General features: G+C 42.2%; 2 protein-coding genes across 4 annotated transcripts in view; both read right to left on the reverse strand.

The window, feature by feature from the left end:
• Window positions 1-227: 227 nt before the first annotated feature.
• Window positions 228-12,476, reverse strand: slco2a1 (solute carrier organic anion transporter family, member 2A1). The gene is made up of 14 exons (XM_083671010.1): window positions 12,374-12,476; window positions 6,763-6,900; window positions 6,175-6,337; window positions 5,379-5,594; window positions 5,099-5,191; window positions 4,815-4,954; window positions 4,333-4,408; window positions 3,726-3,890; window positions 3,201-3,402; window positions 2,372-2,507; window positions 1,593-1,759; window positions 1,350-1,414; window positions 851-971; window positions 228-759 (listed from the first exon to the last, which is right to left on the reverse strand). The coding sequence occupies exons 1-14, from the start codon at window positions 12,428-12,430 to the stop codon at window positions 639-641; spliced, it is 1,860 nt and encodes a 619-aa protein (XP_083527136.1). The 5' UTR covers window positions 12,431-12,476; the 3' UTR covers window positions 228-638.
• A 1,893-nt stretch (window positions 12,477-14,369) lies between these two features.
• Window positions 14,370-23,427, reverse strand: part of ryk (receptor like tyrosine kinase) — a 36,243-nt gene continuing 27,185 nt past the window's right edge. For all 3 annotated transcript variants that reach the window (XM_083671663.1, XM_083671664.1, XM_083671662.1), the window contains 6 exons: window positions 22,803-22,872; window positions 21,697-21,829; window positions 19,599-19,708; window positions 19,265-19,424; window positions 16,725-16,861; window positions 14,370-15,687 (listed from right to left, as the gene is read on the reverse strand). In XM_083671663.1, the coding sequence (XP_083527789.1) occupies window positions 15,576-15,687; window positions 16,725-16,861; window positions 19,265-19,424; window positions 19,599-19,708; window positions 21,697-21,829; window positions 22,803-22,872 (722 nt within the window). In that variant the 3' untranslated portion in view covers window positions 14,370-15,575. The remainder of the gene's footprint in view (window positions 15,688-16,724; window positions 16,862-19,264; window positions 19,425-19,598; window positions 19,709-21,696; window positions 21,830-22,802; window positions 22,873-23,427) is intronic.

The following is a 23,427-nucleotide window of genomic DNA, read 5'->3' on the forward strand; positions in this document are numbered from 1 at the left end:
TATTCTTCTAAAAGCAGTCCTCTATAAGGACTCTCTGAAAAGTTAGTACTACGTTGTTTGAGAGAAGGTGTGAATCCTAAACAACTTGCCCAGTGGTGAGTTTATGTTTTTTGAAGTACAGTAGATCAAGAAAGCTACTCTACTTTAGCAGGAGTCAACGCTGAGTGTGCTGAAAAACCTTGTCAGGGCATAGGATATAGATTTGTGCGGCTCAATTACTTTTTCGGTTTTATCGGCTATTACCAAATCTATATGTCACTTAAAACATTATTTTCTTGCACTTAATATTATTAAGAGCAATACAGTCAATATAGTTCATGTCAAAACCTCAAGGGCATTACATGAAATAAAATCTGTGGAAGACTTTTCTGGTTTAATAGAAATTCCATTTTGCAGTTGGACATGGTCCTCCCCCATCCAATAAGGTTCCAGAATGTGGCAGTCAATGGGGACCAGAGCATCCTGAAAGAGAGCTTCCCACAATGGGTATCCTTTAGGTCAGGGTTACTCCGGAAGGAGGATTAGGTGAAGTGAGAGGTGCTTGTTCACTTAAGCAGACCGTTGAAATGAGCAGAGGACTTCAGATGAGGGGAGTCTCTCTCATGACAGAATGTTGTACTTGAAGTCAGGTGTACAGATCACAGTAGGCCATCTGGCCTCTTTTCGAAACTATACTGGCTGGTACGCTGCACCTTCCAGCCCACCAATGCCAGCAAGAAAATTCCCATGACTTTGAAGCCTACTTGCAGTCCCAGGTACCTACAAAATAAAAGTTAGGGCCAGTTACCATCATCATCAATCATTATATTGTGTAGAAATGTCAATACTAGGATTAAAAAAATATCCTTACCTGTTCCTCAAGGTATTGTTGTCATAGTAACCACAGCCAAGCTTGTTGTTGCAGACCTCCTTCCACCAAATACATGAAGTGTCAATGGCCATTCCAAATATGGCTGGTGCTGGTAACCAGGCTAGTCATAGACATCGAGACAGAGTTTGGGAAAAAGAAAAATAACATGATATAATAATTGTTCAACAAGGTTTGCAGTCACTAGAGGGCACTCTAGCACTCATGATATAACGGGTAAAGGCAGCAAATGGTCCAATAACATCCTCTTCTATTGATGTGACCACCATCTTTATTGATGTAGGATGACATGGCATGTATGCATAGCAGGATACTCAATATGTAAGTTCAAATTCAAGTTCAAAAGCTTTATTGTCCATGGTAAAACATGTTACATATTTATTTCAGCTTCCATGGCTTCAAATACAGTACAACAACACACATCTCACACAAAGTAGCCTAATACAAAATGTACATTTGTAAAGTGCAAACCACCACTTACCAAGCACTCTCATGAGGAAAAACTGAATCCCTATGGCAAATGACTTCTCTTCATAGGGGACACTCCTAAACAAGAGCAATAAAGAGAGATCCAGTTAGCAATAGAAATTACTTGAAAAAGGTTCAGAACATGTAACATATAAAATGTTTGTGTTCAACGCTTTATTTTCTCTTTGGACCATGTGCCACTCATCGGCAGTTGTATGTATGTTTTCCATTATACTCTACTGTGTTCCACCCTTACCTGAGCAGCATCATATAGATGGGGTTGTGGGAGAGGCTGGCGATCAGCCCTGATAGGGAAATTATAAACATGACAGGAATAAGGAAGTGAGGGCATTTGTTGGGGCAGGGGCCAGGGCTGGCAGTACCCTGGCTGCTGCCAGATATGCACCTGCAGCTGGCATAATCCTACATGCAAAGACAGAGAAGATTGTGTCATTCATTACCTATGAAATCAAAGAGGGCACTGTCATCATCAGGTTTAAGAGACAAAAGGAGTCATTGGCTTTCAATGTACCAATTGATATTCTATATTGAGCTGAAAGTGCTATATTCTCAATTCTGTAAATCAGTTTTGCCATTATCCAATAGCCATGGAGTATCATATGCTGTGAGTCAATATGACTAACACCCTATTGGCAGTCCCACAATCCTCCTGCTAGTAGATTATTCTCCAGCTGTAACACTTTTAAGTGGTTTTGCTCCTCTTAAAATACTTCCTCCATGTTTCGTGGCTAATTACAGATCGATTAGACTCAGCCATTGATTGTTAACCACCGTGTCCTGCACAGTAGATAGCAGCACACAGCACTTTCTCCACACTCACTGACCTGTATCAGACTCTGGCCTGCCAGACGGAGGATCTTAATTTGAGTTCAAATGGGTGAAGATCCATACAGAGTGGTTTTGGTCTTGTGCTATATTCTCCTACAATATGCTCCCATGCTTCTGCAAGCACTTTCTACAGTAACTTTATTTTGGATCTGTCGTTAAGAGGGGCTAAGCTGAATGGACACCCACCTGAACCCGGTACCTGTTCTGGGGGTCTGTGGTGAAGGTGGTGCAGCCTGCATGGCAGGGAGATATGTACTCTATGCCGTCAGAGCCACACACTGGGTTGAAGGCACTCCGTGGGCAAGAGCAGTTGGAATAACACCTGTGAGGAGAAGATGTTTAGACAGGGTTTTTGGTATCATCCTAGAGCTTTGAAGAGAATTACCGATAAGTTGGTCAATAGAACTCAGTGCCAAGCTGGTAAACAGAAATATGGAGTTTGGGGGGTAGAGTTTGAGGGTCGTGTTTGTGTAGTCTGTGTTTCATTAGCCTTTGTTTGTTCTACTAGTAACAACATCCTTGTTGTTTGCATTTGCCAATGGCATAATGCCAAGTAATAGCCCTGTCTCCACTCTGTAAATTGTTGACCCCCACAACGTTACATAAGGCTGGTATCCTCTGATCAGTTGATTTTGCTTTCCTGGCCTCTCCAAAGAACTCACAATATTTAGTTTATCCTGTTTAGCTTTTGTAGTGATAAACTCACCATCAATCTGGCTTGAGCAGTGTGTGTGTGAGCCTCTGTGAAAAACCTTAAGTTCAGTTCTATTATCTCTGGAACACCCTGTCCTTGAGTCAAACTGACAGAAGACATACTACAGGCACAACAGTACCACCTCCAGACACTCTCAACTTAGTACCCCAACCAACTAGTGCATTGGTGTCAAATTAAGATGCAAATACAGTATTTTGTAAAGATGCAGAAAGAGTACTATCATTCAAGTGAAAATAACAGTTGCTGAAGCTTCATGAATGGGTCCCTTAATGACATAAAGATGTGCAAGGACAGACTCACTCATGGGGTCCATCTTTGTAGTTGAGCTCTGCAATCTTCTGGGTTGGACAGCCCATGAAGAAGAGAGGGATGAAGAGCAGGACAGAGATGATTAGCACGGCCACAGAGAAGCGTGGAATGGCTTTCAGAGAGAGACCCGTTCTCTTCATGATCACCCCGCCCAGCAGCATCCCTACGGCAACTGATGGCAGGTTCAAGGCACCTGGGGAGGACAGAGTGTATAGAGAACTTGAAAAGAGAACTTTGGGAGTAGATAGACATAGATGAATGTTCATTTCACTTTCCAGCAGACATGACAGGAGTTGCCATTCACAACTGGTTTGTGGATCTTAAGCCCTTTGAAATGAACCACTCCATACTCAAGTATCCCAAGTGAAGAACAAGAATCTGTTTTGATCTCTGTGCCTACTGTGGCCTAGTCTAACAATCAATGCCAGCTGTAGAGTTGCCTAATGAGCATTTGTGATCAATCAGAAACATCTGATCCCTGAGTCCCTCTGTGTGTATGTTTGTGTCTCTACTGACCTATGAGAAGGCTGCTGTAGGCGGCGGAGGCGCTGTACTGGCGCTCCAGGAACTTGTTGAGAAAGGTGGCGAGACCTGCGATTACTGAGGAGAAGCAGCATTGGGACAGGACCAGCAGCAGGAAGAGCGGGCTAAGCAGCAGCCTGACAAACAGCCTGGGGAACACTGACCAGAGACGTAACCGGACACAACCGCACGCACACACAAGCACGCGCACACACACACACACACACACACACACACACACACACACACACACACACACACACACACACACACACACACACACACAAACACACAAACACACAAACAAACAAACAAACAATCAACAGCTGAAACAGTCTGGTGAGTCTATAAGAGTCAGGCAGTTACTCTTTCTCTAAAGTTCCATAAACAATACAAGTGTAAAATGCATGTATCAGAACCACAACTGGAAAAAGACTTGGTATGAACAAAAATCGCTAAATCTAATTAAACCAAAGTGATGGAAATTCTTACGAGCATTGTTGTAACCACGCTTGTCAGAACTATTTACAATATATCCAAGTGTGTTACTAGTCCAGCCAATGGCTACATCTGCCAACCAGTCTGGATATAAAGGACTTACTTTTGAGGAAATCAAGCAAAGAGATCTCTGGCTTCTTTGGGTCTTCACTCTGAATGTCAGTTTCAATTCCAATTGCCTAGGAAATAATACATGCAGGTTGAAGTCGAGCAGAAAGCATGCATGCATGCATAATTTCAGCTTTTATTTTGGAAAAATAGAAAAATGGGCAAAGCAAGAACTGGTTTTGATTTCATTATTCATATAATATTTTGCCAGGTCAAATCTCCTTGAAGCAGCTGGATGAGCCAAATAAACGAAGAGGAGAGAGGGGCAAAATCCCATTGAGCGACTGACTTTATCTTATCTCGCTGGAATGTTTTTACTCACAGTTTAAAATATATTAAACTGTACAATAGAAGCAAGGCGTAGAAATCGCATGCACCACATCAGATCAATTGGCATGGGTATATACAGTAGAATTTGTAAAATGTCATCTTCCACCAGCTTGGGCGTGAGCTGTGTTGTGAGACGGCGTTACCTACATTGCCCGCCAACGGCATGCTGCTGGGAAAGAAGAAGTAGGGGATGGAGGTGAGGGCCAGGCTGGCAGAGGAGATGAGGAGGCCCATCCACCAGGCCCCCACCCAGCGTGGGTCAGTGGGGCTCAGCTCCTGGCTTGCCACTGGGGGGAGAGAACACTAGGGTGAGAAGAGGAGAGGGGGAGAGGGGGAGAGGGCAATGCACTAACATGCCATGCTGTGCCATGCATGCACCCTCTAACCTGTCACACCCTCTCTGCAGCCATGAAAGAACCAAAACCCAGTACCTGATCCAGCTCCGTCCACATAGATCCGCAGCATGACGGAGCCCAGCAGGTAGCCAAATGCAGGTCCAAACACAGACACAGAAAAGAGAATAGCTGCGAAGAAAAGAGCGTGTCTCAAACCAGGGCCTACTCAGCTGGAGTTAAGCCTCCCTAAGCTGCAATATAAACACATGTTCAGGTATAAAACAACAATGTCATATTGGTTACTTTGGAATAAAGTGTATGTTTGGATAAAAGTAAATCAATAGTTACTAAGGTATCAATCAATTAGGTCATTTACCTATGTAGAGGGGAGAGTTGCCAGGCTCTGCAAAGTCATCTATGTAGGAGATGCCAAAGGGTTGGATGGGGACAGATCCCACCCCAAACAGCAGCTGAGCTATGGCCATGAGCAGCCACAGGTTGTTGGTGTCTGCCAGTCGTTTTGTCTCTTCCTGGCCACACACAGGGGACGTGGTGTTTACCCGCACAGTGCACATATCCTGGCCATTGGTTCCTGAACACACACACACACACAAACACACACACACACACAAAGTACACACACACACACACACACACACACACACACACGCATAGTACACACACACACACAAAGTGCACACAATGTACACAGTTAATTACATTAGGACAGTGAATGCATGTAGTCTAATTTCATGTTTCATGTGACCCCTAAATAGAACACCACATCAGGAAGGAAGAGTGGACGTTGAGCTAAATGAACTGCCTGGGAGATAATTCTAATCTTCTTGGATGTCCTCAAGTGCATAGATTAACGTTTTCAAACTGATTTATATGCATGGGTTCAGCAAGAGAGCACCTACAGGCTTTCCAAACATTCCAAACACAGCACTGCAGTCCACAGCAGGAACAACCAGCCAAATCCATCATAGTCTCTAGCTACTCTTTTAAAGAGGATGGGTCCTAGCATTTACACACACTTATATGGTATAATTGTACAGTACACATTTTCACAGAGAACATGTCACCCCAAACACCCATACATTACTAGCACAGTGCTTTTAGTTGTTTTTTTTGCCATGTGATGCATGACGGTATTGAACCCCTAAGCTTACCATGGAATGCAGAATCATAAGTGTAGGGCTGGGACAGGAAGTGAGGTAGGGCCAGGATCATGGCACTGACAGACATCAGCAGTCCACCAATCCCAATGAAGCGAGGACGGTGGACACGGCTCCCCAGGTAACTCACAAATACTATGAGCACCGTGTTCCCCACCTGCAGACAGACAGAGAGGTTAGTGTGACCAGTAACCACACATGGGCAACACATGGCTGCAGACTGAGAATGTTTTCTGTTCTTGTTATGTAGGAGTAGGGCTTGAACAATGCCTCAAGAGCAGCAGGTGACATATCAAGATAAGGCACTCTCATTAATTACCAGTGAACCCTGCACTCCTGGAAGCTACGCACTGGGAGTATTAGTCAGCAGGACGTTTTTTATATGCCACAGCAAACACACACAACTTTACAAGTGACTTTTCTGTAACTGCCCTGTGCCCATACTGTATGTACTCACTGAATTTGCCTCTATTCCCAAACATAAAGTCTCAATTGAATCGTGAGGAGATCCCATGTCATTTTTAATGAATCTACATAAGCTTAGGCAGTGAGGTGTTGTGGCGTGTTGTGGTTGGCTCCTACCTCGTGCAGGGAGGAGATGGTTCCAGAGGAGAAGCTGCTGAGACCGAAGCGTCTCTCGATGGTGGTGATGGTACTCTTGAAGTAGGAGCTGTAGAGCAGCTGAGTGAGCTGCAGCAGGCCATGGCACAGAACAAACACCTACAGGGGACAACACAGGGAGAGATACCCACACAGATAAGACATCTACTGGACAAAACACTGATGGATGATAAGTGTGGGGAACAATGGGGGGAGATCACAGAGATGACAAAAGGGTGGGCAAAAATAAATAGAGGTTGTCACAGCAACACACAGTCACAGCTGAAATCATGGAATTATACATTTACCAACATCACGAAAACATCCTGAATGCATCTCAATAGTATTAGTGAAACACTAACCAACCTCCTCACCGTACATGAAGTCCCAGTACACACACTTCACATGTGCTTAAGGGCTGGAAAATAAGGCTGTGGAGCACTGTGTCATAGCAGCAGCACACATCACACAGACTGGAGGAAATGATTCCCACTCTAACTGTCTATAGTCCCACGTGATCCGTGTGTGTTTGAGAGTAAGTGAGAAGAGTCATTAAAAACATCATGTGTCACAACGAGTTGCACCCTATTTCCATCATTAGCATTCAAAGGCGACTCAGTGCTCTCACTGTTAAAAACCTGTCACTGTGATGGATCTGAAGGCACAATAGGTTGCGTTATTAAAATGGAAACTTGGAATTACAGTCGCACTGTTTGCAATTAGAAAGTTAAACTATTTTCTCTTCATTCAAAGGCAGACAGATCTGGCACAGAGCCTAGACCATCTTCCCCCCATAAAGGCCACTCACATGATGCTCTCCTCAAACATCAGGTCGAGGTGAACAGTGTCTAGTTGTTTTAATAGGTCTACTGGGCCTCATTGACAACTCTCCTATGCTTTATCAAAATAGTCAAACTATTGCCATACAGCCAGTGGCCAGTGTTTGGTGCTAATGAAGGCCAATATACATACAGTATCAGCTAAGAAAACATGTATTAGATCATTATAAACTGTGTAACAGTTCACATGGCCATATGGAGGTCTTGGGCGAGTTAACTGTTTACACTGCACTCAGCTTCAAGAGGCCAGTTACTTGTCTGTTTACAACTCCTGTCTCTGGAACTACTTCTCTGACACCCAAAGTCGCAGCAGCATCAAAGTCATGTGCTGGACAAGTGGCTTGGAAAGAGGGATTGGGCCATTATGTGTGTCAGCAGATGGACACAGCCATTCCTGTGACACCCTTCAAATGGATTCAGCTGCTCTAGGGGCCGGTGAAGGCATGAAGCAATCTGAGGGGACATGTTGAGATTTGGACTGGATTTGCTATAAAAACAGAAGTCGTAAATCCAACCTTCTGTTATTTAGCAGCTGCCAGGCATCTGAGGAAGAATAAACTCCCTGTCCGACTCTGGAACAGTTAATGCTCCTATTAAAGGAACTTGGCTTTATGGTTTGTTAGCACACACAACAGCCGCTTTTACACTGTGGCTAAAATGTCATCCCTGCTTTGTATCAAGTGGTCTTTAATTATGAACATTTTACAACAAGACCTGTTTGCTTGGGCAACAAAATGTATTCCTTTGGTTCCTCAGTCTGAATGGCAAATATTTTTGCTACCGTAGCCTCAGGTCACGCTACAAGCCAGCTTAATCTTTTGTAGACATAGGATATAATATGTTTGATTCCCTATCACCATAATAATAGAACCATTGAAATATCAGATTTCAGGGTAGATAACTCATTTTTATCCTACCCTCTGGGCTTTCTGACAGGTTTGCTTCAATACAGTACTGTACAGTATCGCTAATAAATCATTCAAGACAGTATATCATCAATCAAAGTGCCTTTAATGGCAGCCTTGAGTTAGGATTTGTTGAGAGCTGTCCTCATACAGTACATGTCTACTTACAACAAGTTAAGAGGACTTACTCATATTCACACGTGTACACAAACACACACACACACACACACACACACACACACACACACACACACACACACACACAGTGGCAAAGCAATTAAGGGCAAAGTGCAGAGGGTTAATTGCACTTGAATGAAGAAAAAGAGAGACATAATGCTGAGACTCAGGGGAGGCATATGTGTGATATTGTGCAAATGAGAAACTACAGCAGGACATGAAACAGGTATTTTGGATTTTTAATCATCATAATGATGACAACGTGATTCTGATGATCACTCACAGTGTCATGTATGACATATCCTCAGTGGGATGGCACCACAGGGATGATGCACTCATGACCTATATCATTTGCCAGTTACTGCGTTTGATAACCTCAGATGATTGAGAACTAAGCAAACTGTGAGAAGCAACATTTTATTTTCATCTTATTTTCAGTTCTAAACTTTCTGTGGAGTTGCTGGCTTTGTGGAACATTTGGACATCCTCAACGTCCGCAAACACCTCCACTTCCACCTCTGTGTCCATGTGTGCCATTGTCTCTGCTAAGAGGGGAGAATTGAGGGAAGTGCTGACTTAAATATTCCAGATTCTTTTATTCTAGAGACACGTGTTGGAGACACTGGGCTCGACCCTTTTGGATTTCCATGAGCAAATAGTCTTAACACTGTACAAAAATAAATAAATATGAAAACAAAAAAAAAGTTCTGCTGCATTTCCGACCAGTTCAGAAGACTTGAAAGTGGCGAGAGATCACAGGCCAAAAATGGTTTCCCATCCATTGTGGCAAATACACTTAAAACGCTCCTCTACACAATAGCATAATGATCAAAGACACCCCCTTTAGTCAACAATCTCCCCTCATGGTTCAACTAGACTGTGATAAGTACACACAATGAAACGATACAACTGAATAACACCAGGGAAACCAACTACTCTCCAAAATGGCACAACTGAGCCATACTGTACATACTCAAACAAAAGCTATCAGGTCCCAAGGACGTCCACAGGCAAACAGAATCTACAGTATGATGAAATGGGGTGCTGTGTGGGACAAGACAAGAGGTTGAATGCAGGTCAGAAAGAAAAGGAAAGCTTTTAGTAAACAGATGCAGCATGGTGCTGCCCAGTCCTAAAGGAACATGTACTGTAGGTGGCACACCTTCTCTGTACCTAGAGGGTGTAGCCAACAAAAGATAAGCCCCAAATACTGAAAAGGCAAACAGAATGTGCTGCTGAAAATACTGATTGTGCTGCCATAAATACAAAGTAACGTACATTATGTGGTAAGAAAAAACTGATGAATACAATAGTTCCCAATTAGACGTTTGTTGACATGCCTGCGCTTGGATTTCAGTTTGATTTAGTTTCTTATGGAAATGCAGTTAAGGCCAAATCTTAAATACATTTGTTTTATTTTTCCAATTTCCAAACTGTCAGTAAGAAGGTTACCAAAGTTCTGGCATTAAACTAGAGTGGATATAAAACAGGATTTCAGTCAGATAAACAGAACAACAATATTGAAAGAAATGCTAAGAATGGAGTTAAATGGTCAACCAACATTCCTTATCTTTTAAATTAAAAAATTGTCTTGTGGTAACATAGTGCACTGGTGCTTACGTCATTGAGAATGGTATGGACCATTGGTAATTTTTATGGGAAGCTTTGTGGGTTTAATGCATCCATTCTCCGGTGAACACTGAGAAAAAATTCCATTTACAGTAAGATGGGTGTTTTTCTCTATATTTTTGCATCCACTTGCACCCACACCTCTCAGACTCAGTGAAACTGCTTTCATGATGACATTCATTAACTCAGAACTTCCACTATTTTCATCTGACAGCATCTGAGCTGGTGTATGTTCTCATCATTGGATGAATACGATGGGGTAGAAATCCAGGATGTAAAACAGGTTCTCAGTATTCAACACTCCAATGCTATGTGATTATATAGCATGTTATTCCAGTTGGATGTGTGAGCTACCCGGATATGGATGGAAGAGGTCCTCCGAATGGTAGTACATCAACAACACTCATACTGAACGGCATGTACATCCACGTCACATAGCCCTGACTAATGGGCAGGGAGTACACTGACTACCTGGCTGCTGCTCATGAACTGACATGCCCACGCACAACATAATCACTCACAAACACACACACTCCTTCCAGTACACATCTGAGGTTTGAGTAGGGGGAGGGGTGGGTAGTAGTGGGGGATGGGAGTAGGGTGGGGGGGGTTTACTCAGGGGGCGGGAGGTTCAGAATTTGCAATAACCACCAATCCGCACAACGAATCTGGATCTAAATGGACCTACCGCAGTCCCTGTGAGAACCCTGAAAGTAAACAGCACTCCACTGAAAGTGGATTTGGATGTGAAGCCATGTCTCTGTGTTGGTTTTGGACTGAGTTTGACAGGCCCTTTCCCAAACCACCTCCTCTGTATCCTATCCAAGATGCTAACAGCAAAGAGGGGGGTCAATAACAATGTTACCAAGGACAGGTTGCAGCAAATACTAGGTCTGGCCCACAGTGTAGATTAAGAATAAGTCATTCATTTACATCAGCAGCCATTCATCACATTTACAGTGACGTCTATGATTTAGCAATTATCCAAAGAAAGAGGAGTTATATTGCTGTAATAGGCTCATACTGCATACTCAGGTGTCTTATCTGGGGACGGTATTTATTTGTGTACTATACAGTACATAATTTCAACAGAGTAACTGACAAGCCAAAACATGATCAATTCTTTGAAATGCAGCTAAGAAATGACGGAAGCAAAGTTGATTAAATTGCAGACTCATCGTAACAATGAGTCATGAAATGATCACTTGCTCACTCATCCTAGTGATCCTAGTGATCTACTACGAGATAGAACTTTTCAATGCCACCGGGTTTCAGTATGACTCAGTGTGCCTTACGGGTGATAATGATCTTTAAAGCATAGTTAGTACTCAGGAGTTCATTTTTCTAGATGGCAACATAAACTGCACTGAACTGTAGAAGCGCCGGTAAAGTGTTTGGCGTGCATATTAGGAATAATCTATCATGGGATAACAGTAATGGGACAGGCAATCTGTGATGGATTTCATTGTTTGATATCTGTTGTAACCAATGCTTGATCAGATTTTGAAATGTTATTGTAAATAATGAATTGTAACTTTAATCATAGTGTACCGACTGTACAGTATCATCTCTCTGACAATGTAAAGTCAGAGCAGATGTGTTGTAACTCACAATCTGACCACACACACAATCATGCTAGCAACACTTGTTTCACACAAATCTAAGTCTCAGGAGCACATTCCAGGAATATTTGGTACTAAAATGACAACCTAAGCCTTTGTAAAATATGTAAACATTATTTTGCTCAAGGTGTGCAGAGTTAAACAATCTAGGTCCATATAGAAATTAAATTGATTGCTATATAGATGCCAAACGTTACCATATGAATATGTGGAACAATCTCATTACATTTTGATAACAATTAACTGAATATTAGTTATAAGAACGGGAGGAAATAGGCCTAATCCATTTAAAGGAAGTGTTAACGGCAAAATAACTATAATAACTATTAATTATAACAACATAATAACTACTCATTTCTAGTTTCAAATCCATAACCAAATGTATAGCAATAATGATGATTATAAGAGAGTAAGTATTTACCTTTATGTTACAAAATAATTTCCTTGGTTTCTTTATTTCTTTGGCATACATCTCCATTTTTCTGTATGGTATCCAGAGAGAAGTCCAGGGTAGCTTTTGTCAGAGTGGGTATTATGTCCGTGTTTCTACCCCGGTGAGCTTGAATGAGCTTTTATGGCTGTCAGTGATGTAATTGGACTCAGCCCACAACTCCACGCGCAAATGTTTTGAACGTAATGAATGTCCATATTTGGCACACATGACTGGCTTTTTATAAGGTGTTTTCCTCAACGAAAAGGAACGATTGCTGTAATTATGTGCATGTTTTGTAATTACGTGAATAGATGACTGGACGAGTCGGCTGACGTTAACTTACTCAAAGCACAATGTTTGATTTGAAGTACAGTGTATAATTGCAACGTTTATTACTTAAATGAAGGGAAAGCTCAGTTTAAAACGTGTTAAATAAATATGTGTATTTACATTTGGATGGTGGACACAAGATGGGGCTAGGCTACAGTATCACCCAAATGGGCTACTACCTGGGCCAAAGATTCTTTATTTATTTTACCCCAAACACCAAACTGAAGCTCCTGGTCGTGAGGAAAATCCAGGTCCAACTTCAAGGAACGGTTGAAACACTTTATACCTGCATGTTTCACATCAACACCACCATTGATTTCCTGTATGAACTTAAACGTTAACAAACTGTACCCATAAAATCACAAACCGTGCGCACACTCATTTAGGGGATTATGTGCACAAAACCAATCTTCATTGACTTCAGAATGTCACTAGTCTAACATAGCAAATTAAAGGCTTGATACAAGGAAAAGAAAACATTGCAAAGGTAACTCAGGAAACAAATGGGCAGGCATACAATATAAAATCAATATCACAAAAGATGATATCAACAAATACTTACGGATTCAATAGTATTCACATTAAATGCCTGAAGCATGAACTCAACCGACCTTAGATTTCCCTTGTGCACGTCTCCAATGCTGTAAACCACATATTGAGTTGGATGGTACAGTAGTTGAGGAAATCATAAGGTTAGGGGCAAAGCAATAGACAAAAGTGCCATTGGAATCACACTAACTGTCTATATGGTTGGGGAGGGGGGTGTCTTATCTGGTATGCACTGTATCCCAACTTTTTCAACGTATGCCGCTTCCTCTGCAGTGTAACTCACAAAGAAAAAGGACCCAGAGATGGGAAGAGAGAGAGAGCAACATCTGTTGGTCAGTGATCTTAATGACTAAACGTGCACAGTAAAAACATTTGCACAGCCGATCTGAACAAAATACACAATGTAGAAAAAATGCTTGTTTAGCACTTCAGGCTTTGTCAGGGTTTCCGCACAAATTAGATTTGAGATAACTTTCCATTACGCAATCTTGAAATAGTGCAGATTTTCCTGTGACTTCATCCTCAAATGGGTGCAACAAAAACAACCTTTGTTCTCATGTATTACAGACAATGACAATGTCCATAACACCAAAAACACCATAACACCAAACTGCATTACTGTACATCAGTGTTAGTATTTAAATTAACACACCAGCACCAATGTGGGCAAAACATGTTAATCTGATGAGATGAATTAGTTAAGAGTCCTAAATAAACTGTGCAGATATTCAGTAAAAAAACAAAACAAAATCTGTAAAAAGTAAAGGTCAGTCTTGTACAATTCAAATAAAGGTTATAATCAGTGTATCCCAAGAATGAAATTGCTCCAACAGAGGCTACACAACAGCTCTCCTCATTACATCCCATAGCAAATATCTTTTGCTTATCAATTAAGCTACTCATTGATCATAACTCACACCACAAAAGGGACCGGCATTTGAACTGAAGTGCTTCTGTACAATAATGCTTTGATGTCATGTTGAGGAATCTCATTAGCGCAGCAGGGCCCTAGCCAATCAGGCAAGGCCCATTTCTTGAATGAATAAAAATAACATATCAAAACAGACCACATAAATGAAAAAATTAGAGCGCATCTTATTTCAAGGGTTCTGTTTAATTTGTGGGTATGAATTCAGGAAGCAGTTTACACAATACCCTTTAATTCAACATGCAGTGATCATGAACAGCCATCACAAAGATGTTACTGTATAGATGTGAGAATAAGATTAGGCCACGTTGCCAGCTCGGCAGTTATGATTTTCACAGTGATTAGTGTTCTAGTTATTCATACTTTAATTCTCAAAAATGTGGTAGCTATACTTTGTTCTGACACAGAACAGTCAAACTCAAAAATGAATAATAATAATGATGACCCTGTACGTGAGATTACAATTTGTGGGGGGTGGGGGGGGGGCATTGGGCGGTTTTCCAAGGACTGAAGACATTTAAAAACCACTTTAAAAAGACATCCATCAGGGTGTGTAGTAGTTATGTGATCGGTAACGCCCATGGTCCACATACTGCAACTGGTCTAATGAATGTTGAAGGGATGGGATGTGGTGACAACGTTCTTTGCTGGGATTCCATTGTTCAATTGTGTCTTTAATGGAAAATATCACATCTCAAGTCCAACGAAGGTCCATTGGCATTCAAAACTGTTTCCCCAAAAGGCCTCCTGTACCAATCTTGAGCTTACTATGACAAAGTGAAGCAGCATGTCTATAGTGTACATATATGCGTAGTAGATGAAGCTCTCTGTCAACTTTGGCACCCTATATTAAAGCCTCAATCTGTTGTGTGTGGAGTTATTCTCTCACTGAAAACATGTCTACATCTCTTCTCTAAAATACAAAAAAAACTGTAGAAAACATTATTATTGAGTCTTTAAAAACAGCTCCAAGGAAAATGGCAACAGCATGTTGGCACAAACTTCTCTTAGGACTGTCTTCCAAGAGAGTGGCTGGTGAGGTGGAGAAAAGGAGGACCTTCCATCATGTCTTCTTCTCGAAAATAAGGGTACAGGTATCTTCTGTAGGCTTGGGAGACATGAGAAATATAATCACCTCAAAGAGAATCCTTACTCCACTGTGACATTTTTTTGAGGCCTCAACAAACGCCAATAATTTCACTTGGTCTACATAATGGAAATGTGATTTAACAAATCGATATCTTACAAAACAAATCCACTTGTAGTGATGAAAGTCTGCTCTTTCTTTTGATAAGGCACAATTTTGTATATTTTTTCCTCGTGATGAGTTCTGTTCACAAACTTCAGGTCTGGTTGGTCTTTACAAAAGCCAGGGACTCAATTTCACACATACGCCCCCAAGGCAGCATGGAACTCGGTGAGACACTGAACAAGTTGCTGAAACTTCGGCCTCTCTTCAGGATCCAGGGCCCAGCAACAGGCCATTACTGCAAACCTACAGTATAAGGTGGAAGAGAGTGAACGAAAGGATTAAAAAAGGCTGGGTCAGCTGATTATTTTTGCACTAGCAAGCAATTCCTACTAATTGCACAGTGCAAATGAATTATTATTGAATCAACACCCATAAACACTGGAGAGAAATATTAAAAAGGCTTGTGTATTTTATATAACAGTACTAAATATCCAAGTAGCAATACTGTAAAATAGGATTAATCTAACAATGAGGCTGGAAATACAAAAATATAAATAAAGATATTGTTTCTTCATACACACAGTATGTCCTAATTATCAGTATGTCCCTGAATTATCTTATTCAACAAAGTCTATTTCTTCATGATTAACATTCCTGTATCTGTCAATGTCTTTATACTTCAATAAACATTAAGTTCAACACCTATTCTTTATGACAGGAAACGTGTGCTGCTCCCTAATAGCACTCTGATTAGCTTTTCCTCAACTTCCCTCTATTTCAAACTCGATGGCCATGCGTCACACTATAAATCCCGCCGTGTTTGGCTGATGACAATACTACAGAGCTCTGGCCTTTGTGATTCCTGGCAAATTTTTCTGCTGCAGCTCCAGCACCCTGACAGTTGCAGGATGTTGATAAGGTTGAGTTTGAAGTTACGCTGATACAGTAACTGTTGGAATTTTTAATTGGATTCAGCTCTCCGATCATGCAAACATCTCTCTGACAGACAGAAGCTTTATTTGGTTGGGGTTCACATTTGATATCTGTGCTTATGTTGATAGTGAACAGAACAGCCCATAATATTCTTGAGAATTCACGTTTCATTGCCAAGTTTATTATTCTTAGGGGGATGCACTGCAGTTAATCAACAAATGCAAATTAACTAAACATCCCACAATTCTCATGAGATGCTGTATGCATGAGATGTAAGAATGCCATACTAAGACTTGACAAAATGATAACTGTCCATCAAAATCAATGAAATTTAAAATACATTAAAATCAGACAAAAACTGACTCATAAGCAGACTGGGAGGAGGTAAGCTGCGGGAGGAGACTTACAGTTCATCAGGACAGTTGATTGGCTGTGCTATTCTGTAGCCGTCCTTTAGGTAAGCGGCCATCTCAAAGGGGTCAATGTCCACATAGGGGGTCTGTCCCAAGGTCATCAGCTCCCAGAGGGTCACTCCAAAAGCCCACTGAGGAAGCAAGACAGGCACAGCAGAGATCAGATCACAGGGCATGATGGACAACAAGACATATGACTAACATGAGGCAGAAATGGATAAGACAAAAATAGACAAAAATGGTGCACAACCTGGCCATGAGGCTGTTCATATGCAACATTTGGTGCAAATGGGAAGAGATACTTTTACCGAAGCTAAAAACAAACACACCACAAAATGTTTTGTAAAGGGCCTCAGGGTCTCTGTGTGCTGACAAAGAAAGTTATATTGTCGCTTATTGACTTTCAGGGAACAGGCATTTCAGAGAAATTTGCTGAAAATGTATACTGAACTTCGAACATTGTCCCAAAAGCAAAAAGAAATATGATTGTTTTAGAACCAAGCCACGTGTCCTGATTATCTGTCATGACGTTGGCTGTGTTGAAAAAAGAGGACAAGACAATTGCTCATACTTGTATAATTCTAACCCAAACCACTGTATTAACAGTAACTGTGTGTGTGTCATCACTTTGTTGGCTTGACCCAAAGGAAGTCAAGGGAGTGTTAGCGGGAACGAGCTCAGAGGAATCTGGAAGAGTTCTGAGGAAGAACAGTAAGTAAACACAGTCTCCATCAATGGAACCCTGCTGCTTGCTGCCAACATTCCAGTTAGGAAGAGAGCATACCTGCTTCGCCCCATTCTGCTGAGCATGGCTCTGGGTGTGGGACGAGTAACACTGGGAGACGTAAAACTGAAGAGGCTCCTTAGTAGTGAGGCCCTTCCTAGGCTCTTCCTCAATTGTTGGAAACTCAATTCCTTGCATCCTCTCCCTATGTGCTTCTCAAAAAGCATTGGAGGAGAATATCTAAGAGGAGGAACCAAGGAAGCAAGTGGAGGACGGAGGACAGGACCAGAGGAATCTAGTTCATATCTATTAAGAAAGGACCCATGTGTCATGTATCCTGCTGGAGCTCAGTTTACCGTCAGCCCAATAACACTCTTTACTGTTAGCCTATAGGGAGGGGTGTAGAGCATCACAGTAGGCGCCACAGTAGGAATGAGGAGGTCAGGGATGGGAGGGCATGTCTGGCACAGAGTGTTGGAGCAGAGCCTGTGGTAGCCTTCAGAGGCTTCCTGACCGTCTACAGTAGCTCTGCCTGCCCCCAGTCAGGTCAAAGGGAACACAGTGTTTGTTACAGCCAGACACATTGTGCTCTGTGCTGCACCTCCCGTCCCTCTCGAACAGAGACAAAAATGCTCCATGGGATTTTATAGACTGCTTTGCTAGTGGTACTGTGCACTTCTGTTGACATTTTCATCACAAGCCCATCCCTAAGGCAGGGCTCAAAATTTAGTTTAGTGCTCCCAAACTAGAAAATGTAGGAGCACCCAAAACATTTTAAGGAGCACCACCTAAGGGGTTTGAATAAACAACACAACAGATAGGTGTAATAGATCTTTATAGGCCTACTAGATGAGGGGTGAGTAAAATGAATGACAGCAGATTTAAACAGTAGCAAATCCTTAACTTAACCAGAATGAATCCTATTCTAATCGTCTGATAATGACGCAATCTAAATTTGTGGACATATGGGCTGCGTTATTGGTTACCCACATCACTTGTGTGTGCATGTAAACCCGCACCAACCTGGTTGCCCGCCTGGACGCATTCGCTCTCAAACATGTTTTCTCCCCCCTTACAAAGATAATAAAATATTATGAAAGGCGGAAGATATTAGGAAAGATATTATGGCCGTTTTACAGAGATGCCTTATGAAGTTCAGACATAAAGACATATTTTCATTATTTCCGAAATGTTGCCACTGCCGACAACAGTTTGTTGTGGATGTGTAGTTGTGCAAAACATCTTATCAAAAAGCAATACTTTGAAAGGTATACCAAAAATATATAGTTCGCTTAGAATGTTAATTGAAAATAGTGTGCTCTGCAGTCATTTCGCTGCTATTAAAACTATTGCGGCACATGAAAATATTCAAGATGGGCTAGAAATTCGATAGGGGGATGAACGGAGAAACCTGTCTTAGTTTCTGCTGCTACCTTAAACAGAAACATCCAATCTCCTTTCACTCCTACATTGCCTAACCAATCAAAAGCTTCAGTTCTCAGTCGTAGTCGCAATGGTGCTCCCAAATTAAAATTCCAGGCAGCACTGTGAAATATTTAGAAGCTTATTGCAACCATTTTGGTCGCAATTTAGAACCCTGCCCTTAGGTGATACACAGCCCAACAAGTAGTTTAAAGCATTGAAAATGTGGCCTAAATACTGAGGATTTACTCTCTTAATCATTTTGTCTACAGCGGAAATTTGTCTACTGTGGAAGTACATAAGATACCCACAGAATGTGTCCTGCCTGGATGAGAGAGTGAAGTGCGTACATGGTATTTGGAGGTTAAAGTGGAATTGATGGTCTCACCACATCACTGGCACTGGAGAAGTCGTTGTTGAGCAGGCTCTCCAGAGACATCCAGCGAACGGGCCGGTTCTCGTTGTCCCCCAGACAGTGATAGTCCATGGGGAACAGGTCTCTGGCTAGGGCGTTGTCTGTAATCTTCACCTGCATACTGTCGTCAATGCTACAGGAGGAAAAGGGCATAGATAACACCATTCTATCTTCAATATACATTTCCTCCATACAAAACTAAGTTCTTATCTATGGCAAATAACATATTGGTTGATGGGCAAACACTTGTACAACAATGTACTTTAAATCAAAAACAATTGCAATGAGTTAGGTCACGAGCACTCACACGCAGTTCCTGGCAGCCAGGTCTTTGTGGATGACCTCTCTGCGAGCCAGGTAGCTCATCCCACAAGCAATCTGGATGGCCATGTGTACCAGGTCCTGCTGAGAAATAGCCTAGGAGGAGGTGAGGGGAGGGAGAGAATAAAAAAAAAAGATATGGGAAAAGTGAGGAAAAGAGGTAGAGTAGGTGGTGGTGTGCTGGGGCATAGAGAGAAACACTACCTAGTGTCCTGTCAAATCATTTAAGAATCGCCCCCCCCTGGATAAATAAGGGTTAAAGAAAAATAAATATGATTGTTTTAGAACCAAGCCTTGTGTCCTGATTATCTGTCATGACGTTGGCTGTGTTGAAAAAAGAGGACAAGACAATTGCTCATATGGTGTAATATATAATATAATATATAACCAAGGGAGTGTCAGAGGAATCTGGAAGAGCTCTGAGGAAGAACAGTAAGTACACACAGTCTCCCTCAATGGAACCCCCCCCCCCCCCAGAGCACTGAAAAAAAAAACTCTCCAAGTGCTCGAAATCAATGAAATAGGAATTACTGAAGGCTTTATGAAAACGTTTTTCAGCTGAAGTTTTGAAAAAGATGTGTTGCCCCTGTAGCTTCTGTAACAAGTACTGTATGAGTTGTACCCCCAGAGACATGGCTGAAAGACCCCAGACTGGCACAAGACATACAGGAAGAATCTACTAAGACACCAGATACTATTAGTAGTCTTCCAACCCATTATCTACCTAATTAGCCAGTATGGCTTGACGTCTGAGCTGTGATTATGACGCTAATTACTGTAGCTCTGTGGTATGTACATAAACATCCCGTGCACCTGGAAGGAGAACAGACAGTTGCCCGCGTGCTAATTCCCTTGAAAAAGAGCTCCTGGAGGAGCGGCCCCCTTGCTTATGTACACTCTCGTCTTTATGCAAGCCTGCCCCTGAGTCAGACACTCTGAGGTGCATTACCAGCACTGGCTCCGACGCAGTCAGCACGGACGTATGGCTGTTTAATGTGCCTTGATCTGATCTGACAGCATGACTGAACTTGTATTAATTGGGGCCCTGTGAAAAAAAAAAAAAAAAAACAGGCCCTGGCAACCTGTGGTGTTGTTAAAACCCAACGAGGCAGCATCAACCTGGACATCTGTCTCAGACCTGCAGCAGAGCTAGCTAGGGAGATTGTCTATGACTCAATTAGGCCAGCACACTTAGAGATGTTCGTCAATGGAAAGAAAAACGTTGCAAAATGTAAAGATTTAAACAATATCTGTTTTCTTCTTTTAGAGATATGTTCTAAACCAGATGTTCAATCTGAGAATTAGTGTCTTTGCCAGACTGTAATGCCATGCTCCCTCAATGCTTTCCAGACAGTTCAGTCTCCTCCTAATGGTATACCACTGATTTATAGCTTTATGTTTATGGCGACAGCATGAGGAAAAAGTTTATAAGTGTGTCTTTGTCAGCCCCGACAGCCGCCTTAAGTATTTAATAAGAGGACTGGGAATTAAAATTGGTGTGTTATCTGAAACTTACAAAAGGGTTTTCTTTACTGCAACTGAGCGGCAAGCTTCGTCTTGTGAAGGGAAAATTTCATAGGTTTGCTGCACCTTAAACAAGGCTTCCCTCCTCATTTGTGTTCTAGTTTCTGGGGCTGATTGATTGGTTGGATCTACGGTATGGCTTCTCCAGGGGTGCCTACGCCAAGTGGATCAAAGGCTCCCTGGGGTTAACCAGCACAAAAGCCTGATTGTCTTTTCATGGGAATGAGTCTCTGCCCTGAGCCCAAGCTTACAGACTACATCAAAAAACCCTCTAATAACATTGTAGGAGGGTAGTTACTGTTTGGTGTCAATTGGTGCCTATTGCTATAAAACACACATTGTTCTGTAAAAAACATTTATAGAGGGGAAAATGAACTCTCTAGGTGTATGCTAGAAGGCATAAACCTAAGGTCTGCAATACGGTTACAACAACTGCTGACAATATATCACAAATGTATCAGATTATTTTCCCCATTACTGTTTTGATGGCTGACCAGGACTAAATGTTGAGGCAGAGCAGACCCCTTCATGTGGACTGTAGGGCCGAGGCAGGGCCTTACCTGCGGGTTGTTAGCCTCTGCTAGCTTGCACTGCCGCAAAAAGAGCTTCAGGTTTCCCCAGTTCATGTGAGGTAGAAGTACCATTGGCCTCTCCCCCTCCTCTGTGCATACGTGACTTATGGGTAGCAGGTTTCTGAGAGGAAAAAGAAGAAGAAAACTGTCAAATTTCTGCACATCCAGAATTTTGTCAACCAATATAGGAACTATTCCTGTGTGTCAGCTAGGATTCAAGTGGACATTTTTGGTAGAGGTGTTGAGTAGCAAACCCCACTTGCGTGACAATGTGTCACACAGGAGTTCTGGGAAGATTAGTTTTAGAATTCTGTGCGAGAATTGGCTAGAGGGATCCTAGCCACTGTCAAACTGCGGATGAGGAAGTGTCTCTGAGACACAGCCCTAGCTTCTCTCTTGACCTAAGGAAGGGGAAGAGGAAGGTGTGGGCTGACCTATGACGAACAAGGTTTTCAAAGAATCAAAGACACACACGACATGACAAGTGATGCAATGTCTAGCACACTTCGGAAGGTGGGGCAGCCTGCGGTAGCCTTGAATCACGTCCAATCATGCGATATGCAACAAGAACATTGATGTTACATTTAAAACAACATGTCAATACAGAGACTGCCAATCAACTAGCTATGTGTATTCTCTGAATGCCTGAGACAATACACTGCTCTCAATGAGAGGATGGCGAAACGTCTGAGTCATTCTGTATGAAAATTAGACAAAATGTTTAAAGGTTTCTGTTTAGTTACACACCGGCCTGATGTCATAGGACATGCCATTGTGTTATCTGACACTTGTGCAAGGCAGTGGGATTCTTTCAGCAAGTTTCCATTCAAAGGGGAATACAGCAGAAATTCAGGTGTAACAATGACGGTGTGTTGGTACAGTGGGAGGAACCATGGTAAGTAGACAGCTGAGACTGTGGGATCTTTGTATAATACACTCAGATCATATTAGTGTCTTATCTATCCATGTGTGGCAATTTGAAACAAACAAGGAAATGCAAAATAATAGTGTAGACCATCTGAGTGTTGGTGGTGGTTACCCACTGAGTAAAGTATTAAGTTGAAGTTGCCATAGTTCATCTTGCTCTGACTTACCTGTGATGGAGACCCCGGAGTTTGCAACTCTCAGTCAACATCATGGTGACCTGCACCTCAGAGGAGTTATCTAAAGGATTTCAAAGAATGAAGGGAGCGGTTAATAACACACAATAATTTTTGGAGATCAGTTGAGGCAATAGAACACTCAACTAACACCTAGGAAAGCAACCCCAGATAACATGGCTAGTTCATGATGACCTTCTTGGCCAAGTCATGAATAACTGTAACCAGCAAAAAAAAGAGAGGTCACGATAAGCAGCATAATAACCCCCCTGACCCCATACCGTTTCTTTCTATGAGAACGGCAGCAGGACTTCCGTTAATGGTTATTTCATCTGCAGTTTGAGAATATTGACTTCTGCCAAGCTCATAGAGACTTGCTTTTTAATCTCTGAGTGCAGCTTTAGCCACCGCTCGGTGCTTATGGGAACCAGTATTGTTTCCTGCCCCAGGGGCACACGGGGGAGGAAGTGGAGCACTGGACAAAGCCCAGCATGGCATGGGCACATTGTTCATCGTCTGGTACCCACCCCACCCTGAGTAAACAAGGGTAGAATGGCGAGGGCAGAGGGCAGCTGGGAGAGGAAACTGAGAAAGGCTGTGGAAAGGAGAGATGTGTAGC

The sequence above is a fragment of the Argentina silus genome (assembly GCF_951799395.1).
Source record: "Argentina silus genome assembly, chromosome: 6".
In the NCBI taxonomy this organism is placed as follows: domain Eukaryota; kingdom Metazoa; phylum Chordata; class Actinopteri; order Argentiniformes; family Argentinidae; genus Argentina; species Argentina silus.